This window comes from Labrus mixtus, chromosome 9 (genome assembly GCF_963584025.1).
Source record: "Labrus mixtus chromosome 9, fLabMix1.1, whole genome shotgun sequence".
NCBI classification, from domain to species: domain Eukaryota; kingdom Metazoa; phylum Chordata; class Actinopteri; order Labriformes; family Labridae; genus Labrus; species Labrus mixtus.
This window is the reverse complement of record NC_083620.1, coordinates 8,498,229-8,514,401: the sequence shown is the minus strand read 5'-3', so window position 1 is coordinate 8,514,401 and position 16,173 is coordinate 8,498,229. Positions and strand designations below refer to the sequence as shown.

The 16,173-nt window shown below is 44.0% G+C and overlaps 2 protein-coding genes across 2 annotated transcripts; both read right to left on the bottom strand.

Annotated features, from left to right (window-relative positions):
* Positions 1-6,247: 6,247 nt before the first annotated feature.
* Positions 6,248-8,758, bottom strand: her13 (hairy-related 13). Its single transcript, XM_061046120.1, has 4 exons — positions 8,624-8,758; positions 8,370-8,456; positions 8,181-8,262; positions 6,248-7,482 (listed from the first exon to the last, which is right to left on the bottom strand). The coding sequence occupies exons 1-4, from the start codon at positions 8,708-8,710 to the stop codon at positions 7,016-7,018; spliced, it is 723 nt and encodes a 240-aa protein (XP_060902103.1). The 5' UTR covers positions 8,711-8,758; the 3' UTR covers positions 6,248-7,015.
* A 4,198-nt stretch (positions 8,759-12,956) lies between these two features.
* her8.2 (hairy-related 8.2) lies at positions 12,957-14,728 on the bottom strand. The gene is made up of 4 exons (XM_061045703.1): positions 14,443-14,728; positions 14,223-14,318; positions 14,050-14,128; positions 12,957-13,682 (listed from the first exon to the last, which is right to left on the bottom strand). The coding sequence occupies exons 1-4, from the start codon at positions 14,503-14,505 to the stop codon at positions 13,327-13,329; spliced, it is 594 nt and encodes a 197-aa protein (XP_060901686.1). The 5' UTR covers positions 14,506-14,728; the 3' UTR covers positions 12,957-13,326.
* Between the last annotated feature and the right edge of the window lie 1,445 nt (positions 14,729-16,173).

Genomic DNA, 16,173 nt, shown 5'->3' with positions numbered 1-16,173 from the left:
TAACGACAGTAGATTTACCCAAACAAGGAATTTGTTTCAGTGATTTTAGAGCATACAGGAGTTTAAATAAATGAAATAATAATGATTAAACTCGAATCAGAGGCCGCAAACAAACTCAACTGTCTAAGTGGGAATATTTTGGAGGACCACGGTCAGCCATTAAATCACCACATGCTGCCTTTTCTATTCTTATCTCCTATGGAATTCATAACTGCACAGCTGACATTAAAAACAGAGAGTGTTTCGGCCAAATGGTCCCCAAAAAATGCATCCTCCTTTCACTCTTCTTCTGTATCAACATTTGTACATACCGGTAAATAGGGTATGCATAAATGCATAAATGTGTGTATATATAGATGCTATCACATTTGATCTATCCTTGTTTTATGTGTGTAATGTGTCGTTTCCTTGATATGAAAGAAAACATCTTTGCTTTGGTGTATTGTGTGTTGCACGCTGCTGACCACAGGAGTCATTGTTCCCCCACAGACAGTTGAGAAGTACCCCAGGTCTGCAGAGAATCCCCTCGGGGATCTGTTTCAGCGCCATATGCTCGTCTCTCTGCCGTTGCATCACTCTCACGCCAACTGCTGCACTACACTGACCTTTGACCTCAGGATTCATATGCACGGTCACAAAAGCCACAGCTGATGCTTTTGGACACAAAAGTTTTCCCTCCTGTTTGATTTTTTTTTTTTTTATTGTATACATTTTCCCTCTAAAAGCTTAATGTGTTAACGCAGCCAGCCTGTCGTCTGTCGCTTTTGGTTTGCAGATTGTGGTGACATGAAGGGGGCGTTGATGGGCCAGAAACACACAATTTCTTCCCCCTTTTATTGTTGAGAAAACACAACAAGAGAAGCAGTGAAAGGATAAACAGAAGGGGGCAGGGATTAGAGGACATTTGTGAATTATTATCTTTTTTTTTAATTGTCGGTTTACAAGTAGTTTAATTCATTTCAATTGAGGATAAATATGTGATGGCTGCAAAGTGGAGCAGTGGTTAGTGCTGTTGCCTCAAGGCGTGGAGGTTCCTGGTTTGAATCCCCCATCTGACAGGAGCCTCTCTTTGTGGCGTTTTCTCTGGATACTCCGACGTCCTGTGTCTTGTTATCCCCTGATTGTCTGTGTATATAATTCCTGGGTGCTTCTGAATTTCAAAGTGCCTCTACAGTCTGACAGTGGACAGTCCCTTCTCTGCGTGCTGTATCCTGTTAGGACCTACTGTTCAGTAGGCCGATATCTGCTCCTCTGATTGCTTACCTGTGTACCGACGTGAACTGTTTATTGAACTCTGCTTTGTGTGAGTCTGCATTGCATTGTGGGTCCTTTAACCTGTCTGGTTTTGTCAGTCGGAGGCCGGCTAGAGAGCGAGGAGTGTCTGAACTGTCTTTCCAATGAGCCGAATGAGTGCACTATGAAGTCCCCTACAGATGAAGGGAGTATGGAGGACGGAGAGAGAGTGTGATTTCAAACACAACCAAACTTAAAAGTTCTAGCTGGTCCAGTACAGGCCTACATGGCTCGCAAACACTAAATTGCATACTACTGTTTAATTTCAGATCATACTACTCAGTGTGACGTCATATTCAGTATGGATTAGATTCATATGCAGACTCAGCCGCTGTCGTATATTTAATGTCTTAATAATATCTGAATATTTTTTCCATCACCTACAACAAGGGTTCATCCCTGACAGCCCACAGCCTGGAGGTCTTGATGAGCAGTGTGTGTGTGTGTGTGTGTGTGTGTGTGTGTGTGTGTGTGTGTGTGTGTGTGTGTGTGTGTGTGTGTGTGTGTGTCCCTTTGAAGAATGGGAGCCTGCTTGTATCCTTTGTAGCTGCGGCTGTTTAACACTCTCCTGTCAAATGGTCACAGCTTTGATCAGCGTGTCTGCCCGCTCCCATTTCAATGTGTTTCCTTGACTGTTCACACCCCGAGTCCAGTGTGTGTGTGTGTGTGTGTGTGTGTGTGTGTGTGTGTGTGTGGCCTCCTCTACCTCCTGCTCCACCCAAATCTATTCATCATTTTTAAGACTCCAGTGTCAGTTGCCAACAGATAATGAAAGTGTGAATTTCAACCGAATATTACAGAAATCATCCTCTGTCTTCTTCTTCTTCTTCTTTTAATGTTGACTGCTACCAGGCGGGGCATTATCGCCGCCTACTGTTATATTAAACCTTCATTGTTCTCACATCCTTGTTATCAGTCCAGTGTTTTGCAGATTCAAGATCCAAGCTTTCTTTATAAGAAGGCCTGTTTACCTAAAAAGGCTGTGCAGACAAGAGATTCAGAGTTCCAAAGATACTGACACAGTCGATTACATCACATGGCACTTACACAGACAACCCACCCAAAAGTTTTAAACATCCTCACATGGTTCAAGTGCATCATCTTGTGCGATCTTTGTTGAGTAGTGCTGCAGGTAGAAAAGTGTTCCTGTAGAGTTTTGTTCTCCCTTTAGGAGCAACAACAAACCCACAGCCAGGAGCGGAGAAGCTGAAACTCCCCGTTTAAAGGAGAGGAGAGCTCGCCTTACGCTACAGCTGTAAAGATCTGACAGTCAGGTAACCAAACCGTGAAACAAGAGGAGAAACAGACAGGAAGGGAAGGCATGCTTAAAAAGTGTTTTGTTTTTAAATCAATGCATGTAACTCATTCACTCTCCACATAGTTCTTTCATTTGCATTCTTGAGGCAGATAATAAAAGACATGATCCAACACACTTTCCACCTGGTTGAAGACGTTCTGCTCGGATGTTTCCAGATGAAGTGTAGCGATGAATCTCGTGTGATGTGACCCACTCCTAACAGGAACTGGCCGCCCTTCGTTGGCTCCCTGTCCATTTTAGGATCCATTTTAAGATGTTGCTGTTTGCTCACAAATCATTGAACGGGCTGGCCTCCATCCTCCCTCTCTGACCTTTTACATGTCCCATCACGGTCAGTGAGGTCTGCTGATCAGTCACTTCTGGTTGCATCTAACACTAGCCTGAAGCATAGGGGAGACCAGGCCCTCTCAGTTGTGGAGCCAGTTGCCCCCCCCCCCCCCCCAGGTTAGGCTGGCTCCCACTGGGTTTAAATCTCATCTAAAAGCTTATCTGTATGCTTTGGGGTTCCTTGACCCAGTATGAGACTTTGTTTGTTTTCTATTGTTTTATTATTTTTTGTTTGTTTGTTTTGTTTTGCTTCCTCGATTGTTATTTTTCCTTCTCTCTTTTTATGCTTTTCATCTATTTGATGGAAAGCACTTTGGCCAACTCTGTTGTTTTTAAATGTGCTCTATAAATAAAGTCGGATTGGATTGGATTGGACTCTCATCCTGCTGATCAGGCACTCTTCTCCCCTGTGACCTTCCCTCTCTGACGTCCTGCTGGATCTCATATAAAACGCCTCTCCTTAGTGTCTTTGTCCCGTAACACCCGCCACTGCTCTTTGATTTTGCTCCATATAACAGATTTAGTTTCTGCTTTGCTTACCAGAACTGCTACCTGCACCTGATTTGCTTTTAACACTTTTTTTTAGCGAGGTGACCTGCTGTGTGATTCCCTCGGATGCCTACATGAGATGAAACTGCTCATCTATTCCTAGAGTGATGATTCTGAACAACTAAAATATCCTGTCTACATTTAGAGGATGCACTCTCAAGAAGGCTGCACTTGAGTCTGAACATTTCTGCAGAGGTTTGATTTCCTCCATCCGCTGTAAGGCTTAGAGAAGCACCAGCATACTGACATGTGGCCTGATCCTCTCCTGGCTTATCTTCCCTTTCAACTCTGGGACATAAAACGCACAGCTTGCTTTCATTTTATTCTTCATTCCCTCCTAAAGCAGGAAGTGAAGGCGTATGTTGGTGCGTCCCTGAGGTTGGTCCGGGCAGAACAGACAGGATCTCACAGGTCTTTGATGATGTGCTCGTTGAATGTGAGGTGAGAGAGGAGACACATCTGGGAGGCGCGACTTTTGTCAAAGGAGTGACGGCAGGCCTGGGGTGTTGTTAAGGAAGAGGAAAGCTTGTAATGAGGTTCTGTTATTCTGCAGATTGAATGTATGTGGAACTGAAGCAAAAAGCATTTTGTGAGGAGAGAAAACGCACAACACACACTTTACACAAGCTTCTATTTATTCAGATATGTTTTGGGCCTTTTTGGATTTATTGGAGAGGACAGCTGAAGAAAGACAGGAAACACTGGAGGGGGGGGGGATGACATGCAGGAAGGGGGCCGAGGCCGGATTCAAACTGACGGCCGATGCAATGAGGACTTTAGCCTCTGCACATGTGGTGAGCGACATAACCACTAGGCTATCAGGAACCCCCAAACTAGATTTTATTTACAGTGGGAATGTATGGAAGATGAAAAGTGATAAAGTCAGCAAACACACACACACACATCAATTCTTCAGGTGCAGAGTCGTAAAAAACTGCCGGATGCAATTCAAGAAGACTCTCAATGTTGTGGCTCGAGTATCACATTTTATTCACTTAATGTTTACACAAACACATTTTTCAAACCCGACAAACCGATGCCCTTCATGTGGTGCTGTATGATAAACAGGTCCAGTTAATTATGGTGCATTCAGGTGCTTCTCGGAGGGTCCCAGTTTCTGAGGTTGGGAAGTCGTCCGTCCAGCTTCAGTGTGTTCATGTGATTTCAGTTCAGAAAGGCTGAATGTTGCAAAAATAAACAACAACAAAGTGTCATGATTTGGTCTTAATTGGCTTTGTATATTTTCAGAGTTTAGATTTTCTCACTCTTCCCTGGTGTTTCTTGTCCTAGTTTAGTCTGTGTCCTGTTTGATTTTTTTAGTTTTTGTCTCCAGTTTTTCTTCTCTTGTCTGTCCTCCTGCCTCTGTGTGTTCTGATCACCCTGATTGTCTTCACCTGTGTTGTTTGCCTCACCTGTGTTTGATTGCACCTTGTCTTTAGTCTCAGTGTTTAGCTTCTTCTCTACCCTCCAGTGTTTGACTCCAAGTTTTCCTTTGTGGAATTTTGTTGGACGTTTTGGAATTTAAATCAAGTAAGTGTTTTGTTTGCTTTCTTTGTTAAAATAATTTTTTTTAATAAATCTACAATTGGGTCCAGTTCCCTGTTTTCCAGAACGTGACCCAAACAGCATGCAGGATGTGTAATGTCTGTTACAGGTTTGAGCAACAGGTTGATGTGCAATACATGACTTACTATCTGAACATTAACAAAACCTCTTTTGCCCCCCATGTGACGAGGATTATGATGTCAAGTCGGGTGCCTAATTGTTTCCAGGGTAGTTGTTCCGCATTGAGCGGGTGTTCATGAGCTTTTTACAACTTTCCGACAGAACATGAATGAAGGGTTAGTTATCAATCAAATCACACTTGGAGTCCCACCCGTTGGAGTGGACATCCAAGTTCACTAGATAAGCTTTAAACATAGAGGACTTTAAACCTACACAGTCTGTAAATATGAAACAGGATTTCACACCTCTCTAGATATCAACAGAAAATATACAAAAAATTCATGATATAGTTTAATGCAACATGGTTGGATTTGCTCAACCCTGATGTCCATGCCCGCGGCTCAGACTCTGACTGATTTTGTTGAAAACTAACACCTGAACCCGTTAAGAGCGGTGGTTCTCAACTGGTGGGTCGGGAACCACAAGTGGGTCGCAGAGCTGTTTTCAGCCGGTCACAAATGAGTAAACGTCGTCAAAAAGTCCATGGAGTGCCTTTTAAACACGTTTTTTCGTTTTTGTCACGTGTTGAATCAGCTGAGGTCAAAGCGGCAACATGTTTCATTAAATGAATCTGACTGGTTGTGATTTCTCATGGTGGTTGGTCCTGAGGCTAAACCAGTTGAGAACGACTGGTTTAGAGCACCTGATGAAGAGCTCGGTCGGTGTTTTAAAATGCATCAAGGAGCCTAAATGATATGTAGTTATATTTTTGGGAGCACTGTGTTGCAAGTCTTTAATTATTGACCAATAATAATCATATTGTATATTGAACAAAGGCTGCTGTGGATCGTAGCCAAAACAAGAAGCTTACGTCTGTCTGTCTCCATCGTGCAGAAATGTCCTCCCATCCTCTCTTCCTCTGTCCACAATAACAAACACCAAGAAGCTTAAATGTGCTCTAAGATGAAAGTTTACCTTCAACACAGTAGAAAAACTATCACATGATTGAAAACAGATTAAAAGAGCAAACAGCCGTTTTGTGTTTTGGATGTCTGAGGTCGCCAGAGTCACGAGTCAAAACAAAGGAGCAGCAGCTTCTTCTATACATTATTTTATTAAACAAATTCATACATTTATTGGCATTCCTAAATATCGTTACAACATTAAGGGGTCATTCTGAAAGACGCTACTGGTCCAATAAACTACAGGCTTTTAAGAAATACAATAGAAATATTTATATTAATCAGAGGCATCGCCAAAGTTCTGAGTTTCTAAAAGAGCTTTTTATCCCTCCACATACAAACACAATATACACAGGCAGAAGTGTGAACTTATACTGCTCCTCAAGTGTCCTTTGATGGGTTAGGTTTCCGCTTTTTCCAGGAGTGAGAAAGAGTCACAACAGAGAACCAGCAGCCCGGGAGTCCCGGCTGAAAAGAGGACGAGGGGCTGCTTTCTGTCTGAACCTCAGATGTGTTGTCGTAAAAAGAAAAGACTGCTCTACGACTTACATGGTTCACTTCTACCCCACTGAGGGGTTTCCTACATTTCCCAGAGTGCAAAGAAGGCTGCTACTTCCTCATGTCCATCCAAAGCGCAGCTGAGTTTTCTTCTTCTGAGGATGTAGTTTGTCCTATAACCGTATACACAATGGTCACTGATTCTTGTAATGTTGGAAATCCCCCAAAAATATCCTATGTGCATGTGGCCACAACATCTGCAGGGGTGAATGTGTTTGAAATGTTCCTGAGTCAAAGGTTGGAATTTTCCTCCGCCCAGTGTCTCGGATTTTTAAAAAAGTCCACAAACAAGACGAAAGGATCTTTTATACATCTCCATTTACACCGCGTCCAAATCCAGACCCTACCAGGGTCTCCACATGGACCGAGGGTAGGCCACCGTGTGGATGCTCAGGGCCTCCCTGTTCTCCGAGGCATCTGTGGAGCTCTGGTTGTGCTCACTGTCGGTCTCGTCCAGGTCGGAGCACAGGTCCTCGCTGGAGGTGGTGGAGGGGGCTGGAGAGAGGGCGGAGGACGAGCCGCTGGACATGCTCCTTCCTCCGGGCGAATCAAGAGGCGTGCAGAGCGACTCGTTGCCTCCGTGCCAAGTGCTGCCGTTGCTCCCAGACGTGTCAGTGATCAGATCCATCAGCACGTCCTGGAGGTGGTCCTCGTTCAGTGGCATACACTCCAGCAGGTGGTTGAGGAGCTCCGCCGCCACGGTGGAATCTATCCCCGGACAGCTGGACACGAACATGTGGACCTCGTGCATGCACTGGATGTAGCCGGCTGCAAACCTCTCGCTGGCTTCTCTGTTCAGCGTGTCTGTTTCTGTTGGAGGACAAACAAAGACAATGAAATGACTGGAGAGTCGTGCATCAGGCTGCTCGTGGTCCCAGCCACGCTATAGCAGCAGGGTCTTTAACAAATCTCATGACTTCAAGGAATGATGTAAGGAATGTCACTTTTTTCTGGCTATCCAGATGTAAAGGAATCGGATCTGTACCCATTCACAGACTGACTCAAGGTTGCTCTTATGCTCTTAATAAATGGTCCCCAACCTTTTTGCCGTGGGATCACTTAATCACTACATTTGTGGAGACTCTGATTCTAATATCCAGAAGGGGTCAAGCAACAAAAAAAACTTCGTTCGAGCAGGACTACATTTTTAATTTGCTTTACTCTCCAGTTGAAAACCCCGGGACCATTTGTTGGGGTCGACCCTTAAAAAAACATGGATGAGTGAAGCTACTTGTTACAGTGAGGGTTGTGGTCTTTCCTGTAAAATGTAGAACTGTGAAATACTCCTCGTGATATCAATCTGGACTTCTGACTGTGATTTAGAATCATGGTGATACATTTTAAATGATGACTTGGTTGTTTAAATTAAGTCAGGTCACACAACATTAATGAGTTTGATTATTTGCTGAGAGATAAAATGATCCGTTTGGTTGCATAACATTTCTCCATCACACTTATTTTTTTTACAGATAATACTCCAGAGTGTGGGTGAACAGAGATGTGCAGACCTTGGCTCCGGTTCTTCAGAATGTCCTCCACCTTCTTCACCGTCATCTCCAGCACCTCTGCGTTCTCCATCTTGGAGTGAAACTGTGGAAACCAGACAAACAAGCTCGATCAGAACCAGAATCTCCATGTGTGTCATCTGTCCAGGTAAGTGGAGAGATGCAGGGGGAGGGGACTGATGTACTACTCACGTCTGTGTCTGCCAGGAGGGTCCGCAGCTCCTGCAAACTGTCGTTGATGCGAGCTCTCCTCTTCTTCTCCACCAGAGGTTTCCTGGTCTGCAGGGACAAACATCACACTTAATTCATACACAAAAAGACAGGCTATTGTTTTTTTTCTTCTGGATATGAGTTCAAGTAGCCTAATGCATTTTTATGTTACTAGCTGTTGTAGTAATAAAGCTTAAGCCGATGTGACAAGTGCGTGTTATTCCCCAAACAAATACCTTTCTGTCCGCCCTCTGAACCCCGTAGTAGGACTCATCGTCCTCTGAACCGGGTCCGGTAACGCTGGGCCGAGCCGCGGGGGCCATGTTGGTCGTATCGCCGCTTCTCTGGCTTCTCCCACCGCTGCTTCTTCCTCCGCAATCCTCAGCGAGGAGCAGCTGGCAAACGGAACTGGTTACTGGAAGAAGAAGAAGAAGAAGAAGAAGAAGGAAACTCAGAGGCGAGGCGCCCTGTGTTTATTGTGCAATCCTAGTGAGACGTGGTGCCAGCGCTGAGGGGCTGTTGTTAGTATTTATAGGGGCTTATTAACATGTGAATAGGGGCTGGGCTGCTCTCGCTGGGGGACAACAGAGCGCACACGGCCGGAGCCAATGAGCGCCCACTCCCTTTGTCTCCGGTCAGACCCGGTCTGCGCCCCGAGGATCTGGATGGTTTTAATCAGACAGTTTGTTGGGTTAGGGGACCGAACGCACTGTTTTTTCTCCAAGTGTTGATTCCAATTGACTGTGTGTAGTGCAGTTTAATCCAGCTGTATAAAGTTCATTATTTTGCAGAAGCATATGTAGATGTCTGAATGATACATACACTGAAAAATAATAATAAAACCTTATTTACTGGTCTAGTAACTGTTAAATGCACTCTTAGGTTAATTATTGTTAGCAATGATGTAGGTCTAAACTTCGAAATAAAATATTCTTTGTTGAAAAGGCAGCTTCTTTCTTTTAATTGTTACGATGTTTGACTACTTTTACACATCAGAGCAGATCAGTGTTGCTTACATGAGTCTCAGCACTGGCTCTGTTTTTGTTTCTGCCCTACCGAGTCCTCTTTCTGTTGGCCTCTCTGCCTCAGCCTCAGCAGATTTACCCGGCCGGCTGTTTGGAGGATGTAACGCGATGCCTTCAGTTGGCAGCTGCTGCTGGCGGCCCCTCGGCCCAAACTGAATCAGCCGGGGGAATTAAGGGCCCTTCTCCAAAGAAAGCGACAGGTGTTGCCCTGCGCCTCGTTTGTTCTCCTCGTTGTTTGGTGACTCCTGGATTTCTGTGCAACTGCAATCTCAAGTTTTCAGCAAAGCAGAAAATGTCTGATGTGTTTCGTTAAAAACTCACAGTTATAGGATATTAAGACTGCGTCATATGTTGCAAAATAAGAGAAGATTCATCAAAAAACAATTTAAGTTTTGAGCAATAATTTGACATTCTGAATTTGGATGAGCGTAATCAGACTTTTGCGCACACTGTCTATTTGTTGAGGCCTAATAAGAGCGCCCTCTCTGCCCTCGTTATTATACATGTTGGGTGCAGTGTATTATCATGCAAATCACCACAACAAAAGGACAGTTCTGTCTGATGGAAAAGGAGAGCACGAGGGCATCTGTGCAACCTTCCAGGTGAATTAAACCATGTACTCATACAGGTGCTATTTTACGCACGGTTCCACAATTGCGCAGCATTTCCGCCTGAAGCGCCACAAAAACTCGAGTGCCCATAATGAAGGAAGAGTTTCAGACCTTTCAAGTGGGAGGATTTTGGCACCTCGCCACCTCCAGATCTCTGTTCCAGATCTTTAATGGTGTGGACTGTGGAGAGAGCAGCTGTCTCGACTCGCTTTTGTTAGTGAGCCCCGCTCAGGGACCAGGCACCCCCCTCTCTGTCTTCCTCTCTTCAGACCTGGACCAGACGCCTGGCTCCATGTGGCGACCAATCATAACGACAATAATAGCGAGGTTTTTACTGTTCTGAAACCAATGATGCAGTACATCTTTTTTTTTTTTTTTTTTTAACTTAATGGCACCAGGACTATCGCCTACATGTGGACACTTCGTGACGAGTTGTGCGCACAAATTGAGAAGGCTGTGTTGAGACTTCACGGCTCACAACGACCCTTATCCCTCCATCTGACTTATTATGAATGTGGAGGATCTACAAAGGGCACATTTTCATAAAGAATGTCACTTTTGTGCCATAAAACGATTTAATTTTGAATCCATTCATCACCAATTCTGTGTAAAAAGTGATCTGTGTCATTAATACCTCAGACTAAACACCTGTTTGCAGATAAATGCATCAGTCACTCCCCAAACCAAACCATAATTGTCCAACTGGCCTCTTTGGAGCTTTCCACACATCCTTTCCACATTTCTTGTGGTGCTATTTAAAAGCCTCGAAAGATGAAATTTGAAAAGTAAGACATCATGATTGCAGGATGAATGCACTCAGAGAATCCCTACGCTTTGCTTTGAACATTTGGGTGGAGATTGGCTGCTCCAAGTCTCACATGGACCAGAGTAAAAGTGAACTGGAAGCTTGAGTTCCTAAGCCCCCCCCCCCCCCCCCCTGCACTGCTGACGACCATGAACCAATATCTGCTTTGAGTGTGACTATGAGGCAGCCCTGCAAATCTCTGAACACAAATCTCATCACTTTTTGTTCACCGAGAAACTTTGGCCTTCAAAATACAACACATTCGTCTCACTCATGTTGCTCAAACTGTGCAAACTCAATTAAGAGAGAGACTCGGAGTCAGAGGCTAAAAGACCCCTCAGGTGACGCACTTTAATCAGGTACACAGTGATCTGTTTCATTGTATCTTGCTCATGTTTTGTCAGTTCAAATGTACTCTTTGTATTGCAGTAACGATTAAATATTTCATTACCTTTTTGTATCAGTGCACTGATTTTCTCTGTTGTGTTTCTCGTTGTCCTTACAGGTGAGCTGAGTTTATATTACTGTAAAAGCTGTTTCAGGACAAAAATCAAGCAAACACTTGTCTGCATGTGAATATGTAACATGGCCAACACAAACGTGAACACTATTGATGGTCGTGTTTTGAATTGAAAAATCATTTCATAACTGCAGTTATGAAATGATTGTATCTTTCAGAGCATCAACTGAACACTGATGTGTCAGTAATTGTGTGTTTAAGAGCACAGACAATGTAGTGAACTCTTTACAGTTTATTTTTAGAGTTTTGAGAAATTGAGCCTCAGTTTCTGGAAATGTGTTCAAACATTTGGGGGCAAAACTGTCACACAAAGGCTAAAGTTGTTCAGTAGCTTCTTTCTAGTAGCACGGAAACAGACATTAAACACAGCAAGAGAACGTTTCTTTCCCCAAACACTGCTTCAGTTTCTGGGTCCTTGTTTGATGCTTGTTTATAGGGCTGTGTCTAGAGGGGTGGCATGGGCCCCCCTTAAATTATATGATTGGCCACCCCAAAGTCCAAATCTATAATTAGCTATTTGCCTAGAAAGGGGCGGGACTAAGTACAAATGAACTATTCTGGCTGGTTTTAAAAGTCTGCTGGTAGTTTTCTTTAATTGTAAGTGTGGTCACTTTAAAGGGGACATTTTATTAAAAAATCCACTTGTACAGTGTTTTTGAACATACAGTATATTTGGGTAATCTGAGTGTCTACCAACCCACAAAATGTGAAATAAACCCATCCAGTCCTTTGGTTTGTGGTCTGCATGAGTTGTACAACAAAGACAAAAATGCTCCGTTTCAAGTGTGCTCTCCTTGTGATGTCACGGTGGGCTTATGGTAAAAGAAATCCCCTCCCCTCCCATGGTATCTCCACCCATGGACTCCAACCCCAGCCTAGAACAAAACTTTTGCGCAGGTCCGCCATTTTTATTCTCGCTACAGAGGAGTGATGTCTACCTGGAAAACTCAGGGAGGGGCTCATTGAATTTAAAGAGACACACACACACCAAAACGGAGCGTTCTGAGAGAGCTGGTTTATACAGGGTCACAAACCTCCTCTGGTGCTTGATTCATGTTATAGTTTGACCAAAGCACAGCACAGATGTTTCATTTAGACCACAGGAGACTGTTTGGAAAGGGGGATAATATGTCCTCTTTAAAGATAGAGTCAGTATCTTAACCCTAAAAAAAGACTTAGAAAGTATTGCTGCTCAATCATCCCTGAGAGCTGGTTTATACAGGGTCACAATTAAGTAATATCACTTAGTGCCAGACTTCAAGACTTGGGTACTCTGTTATCTTTATCTAAAGCTGTAGAATCTAAAAATACATAAGCACATAATGTATTTGAATGTGACGTCTTAATGATTGGTCAAACCGACAAAGGATGAAATAAAAATACTTTATTACGTTACGTTATTACGTAATATTGATATGAAGGATGATTTTGTGGAGCTGTCTGAACATTTTTTGGAGGGCATTGCCCCACTCTGTCCATGCCTAGAGCCGGGCTCGTGTCATGTTTAGTCTTTCTGCACTCTATGGACACTTATCCAGTAATGTCCAGTTACAGGAGCAATTTCAGTTACTGAAAAGAAGACTGTTCTTGGATAAAAAGTCAAGAGTGTATAATACTTTTTATTTATTATTATGAATATTTGGGTTAATTATAAAGCAAAGAAGGAAGACATAAACATCTCTATATAGTTCAAAGCAAGTGGTCTAAGAAGCAGAGCAATATTAAATCCAATAAATAAAGCTGTTAATACAATAAATACACAGAAGAGTAATAAGAGCCTTCTACAATGCAGGCTACGAGAAGTTGACTTCTGAAGGGAAGTACTGAGGAAAGAATCATTATAGCAAAACTACAATAATAATAATAACCACTGGAACAAAACTGCCCCACGTTTGTTTTCTGAGCAACATATCTATAAGATACATAACAGAGGATGGCCTAACAAAAATTGAGAACCAAGCTCATTACATCCACCAGGTCACCAGGGCCTCCACATGTCCAGCAGCCCCAGGTGGGAGCTGTGGACAGCAGCTCTCTCTGGGGGTCCAGACACGTGGCAGGTGGGTGCTTCTCTCTGAAGCTGGAGGTCCCCTCTGAGGGGGCTGCAGTGGAGCCCCGTGCCAGGAGGGGAAGGAGGAACATCGTGCCTGGGTGAGGGATGGAGGGGTCGCTCATCAGTGGGCCTGGGCAGGGACTTGAGGAGGTGGTTCAGCAGACGGGAGCCCAGGGTTTTGTCCATCCAGTCGCAGGTGAGGAGCATGTTGTGGACCTCGTGCATGCACTGGATGTAGCCTGTGCTGTATTTCTGCTGGGCCTCCAGGCCTATTGTGGGGTCTGCAAGGAAAAAGTGTGAAGTTATAGCACCCCCTGGTGGTGACAGCACAACATGCATCTATAGTAAAACGGCTTCAACTAATCAGGAAACTCCTAAAAACAATACACCAGACCAGAATACAAACACCTCTCTTAAATCCACTTTAGAGCTACATACAGAACATTATACATGTTTTGTGCAGATGCTGTCTCAAAATAACTATCACAAGGGATTTCAAACTCATGGCATATTTCAGTTGGAATCTCCTTGTTATTGACCCAAGACAAACATGAACAGATAACATTAACCTGACTATAACCATCAGCTTACCCGGAAGTTATGACCCCATAGAGAAAAAAAGTAGCAGTAAAAATCCATGTTACGTACCGTTGACTTTGTGGCTTTGGATGTTTTGCAAATGCTTCACTGTCATCTCTAGAATATCCGCCTTTTCCAGTTTGGATTGCTGTTAGGAAACGAGCATCATTGGAGTTACAACTTGATCCATAACACATTGTTTACTTGTTTATGAGATGAGAGACGTGAGGACATGTACTCACATCCAGCCTGAACGCTCCGATAACAGTTTCTTTCAGCTGATCCAAACAATTGTTTATCCTCTCTCGTCGTTTCCTCTCAATAAGCGGCTTCCTCAGCTGTGAGGGTAAAAAAAAAATACGTCAGTTAAAGGCGGCAAAGGTGGCGAGCCGTCACGCTGGAGCCCATGTGTCCAAACCTTAAGGAGAAGTAGATCTATAGCATATCCAAGCAGTAAAATACCTTTCTTTCCGCCTTGGCACTGGCATGTTTCCCCACGTTGTGCGCCATGGATGCAGCAGTCATGTTTCCTCTCGGGTGTCTGCGCGCTCTGCTCTGGATCTCAGTGCGTCTCTAGGGCCCTCGGCGCGGCGCGACCCTCTTATTTATCGGACGCAATTAGCATGTGAATGCTCCAACTCTTTGGCTGCCGGATTTTCCCACACACGGGGTCCCATCAGTCAAGAATGACAGGTCACTAGCTCCATTCAATAACCGAGAGTCCCGGCCTGGAAACACCCCCCACCCCCTACAAGCGACAGATGTCCAGCCTGAAACCATGCACCATTCCGCACCCTCCCACCCAACTCTCCACCCAGCAAGAAAAAAAAAAAAAAAAAAAAGACAAAACTGCTGTTTCCTCTTCTCCCAGGGAGGAACAAGAGTATGTAGTTGCCATGTTGTACTCCGGGGAGCCCCTCGACTTATCTATTCAGGAGCAACGTTACACTTTACAAAAAAAGGCCAGACCTATTCCCTCAAAGCGCACGAGAGACACAATGGACCGAAAACTCACCTGAGAATATATCAACCCATATAGCCTACAGGACAGGCTCGACTTTAAAAGGCACTTCTCAAAAATATAAAAGTAAATTAGTATAACTTTGAATTGTTTCTCATTTAAATCCTCCTTCTGCTAGATGTCTTTTTTTTATGGACTTGTTTCAAATACGATGAGCAAGCTTTGATCACCTTCAATGCTTTCAAATGTAAGACATCTGCTGGTGGGATCTGTTAGCGAGCAGATGTCAGATCGACCACATGCCCCACCCCCCCGCCCTTCCCAGCCTTTGGGGTCCCTTGAAGCGAGGGCCCCTGTTCTAAGAGCCACGCGACTGCCAGGCGAATGCCGGGTCGTGGGAACCGGAGCCGAACAAAGACAGCCATTCATTCAGACCTAATCAGCATGAAGAGCGTAATAACCTCCAGAGTGAGTGGACAGGCCGGAGGAGGAGCAGCAGGAGGAGCAGGAGGAGGAGGAGGGGACGACTTTGGCAGGTGACCAGTGGATGATGACCAGTGTCTAAGTCTGGTGTAGTCCAATAGCACCTGTAGTCCAACATGTTGCATATTGGTTTAGCCAAATTAGTCAATCTGTGCAGAGTTTATACAAATACAAGTTCAGTCTATTTTAATATTTTTATCAACCTATTAATATGAGAACATTTATATGTGTTTATAACAACTTATAGCTAGGTTTATGAAGTGTTATAAGCATTATAAATGTCCGATTTATAATCCATTCATGCAATACTAACAACAGCGTCTTGTAAATTGTGGGTTTCATAACACATTGAGGCTAGCTCTTAGCATTCCACAAAGTGAGGACGTCAGGTTGGCAAGGTTGAGGTTGGGACACTGTGGGATAGCCAGTGGCTTGGTGCTAGTAGGGCAGCACAGCTGTTGGCTGCTGTGGGCATCGTGGAGTCCTTGGAGTCAGCTTTGCACATGCTGATGCAATGTCCATTTGGAGTGAGGGAGTTATTTATTGCACTTACAAAACTTAGCGCTAAGACCTTCTCTCTCTATTTTGCAATATTAGAAAATGGAGATTGACAAAAAGAGAGAGCCAAGACAATGATATGCTTCTTAAAAAACACAGGTTATATTCCAGGAGATAGGTCTGATAGTGGCAAAATCATTATCATCATCACACTGGTTCTTGGCAGCAATGTGCATGTCATGCCTAAAGTC

What these genes read in the sequence shown, in the direction of transcription:
- her8.2 (XM_061045703.1), bottom strand. Translation starts at nt 14,505, where the DNA reads ATGACTGCTGCATCCATGGCGCACAACGTGGGGAAACATGCCAGTGCC. An exon ending in TCGGAGCGTTCAGGCTGGAT is followed by an intron (nt 14,129 to 14,222) that starts GTGAGTACATGT and finishes GTTTCCTAACAG; the next exon opens with CAATCCAAACTGGAAAAGGC. An exon ending in CCAAAGCCACAAAGTCAACG is followed by an intron (nt 13,683 to 14,049) that starts GTACGTAACATG and finishes TTTTCCTTGCAG; the next exon opens with ACCCCACAATAGGCCTGGAG.
- her13 (XM_061046120.1), bottom strand. Translation starts at nt 8,710, where the DNA reads ATGGCCCCCGCGGCTCGGCCCAGCGTTACCGGACCCGGTTCAGAGGAC. An exon ending in CCCTCCTGGCAGACACAGAC is followed by an intron (nt 8,263 to 8,369) that starts GTGAGTAGTACA and finishes TGGTTTCCACAG; the next exon opens with TTTCACTCCAAGATGGAGAA. An exon ending in TCTGAAGAACCGGAGCCAAG is followed by an intron (nt 7,483 to 8,180) that starts GTCTGCACATCT and finishes GTCCTCCAACAG; the next exon opens with AAACAGACACGCTGAACAGA.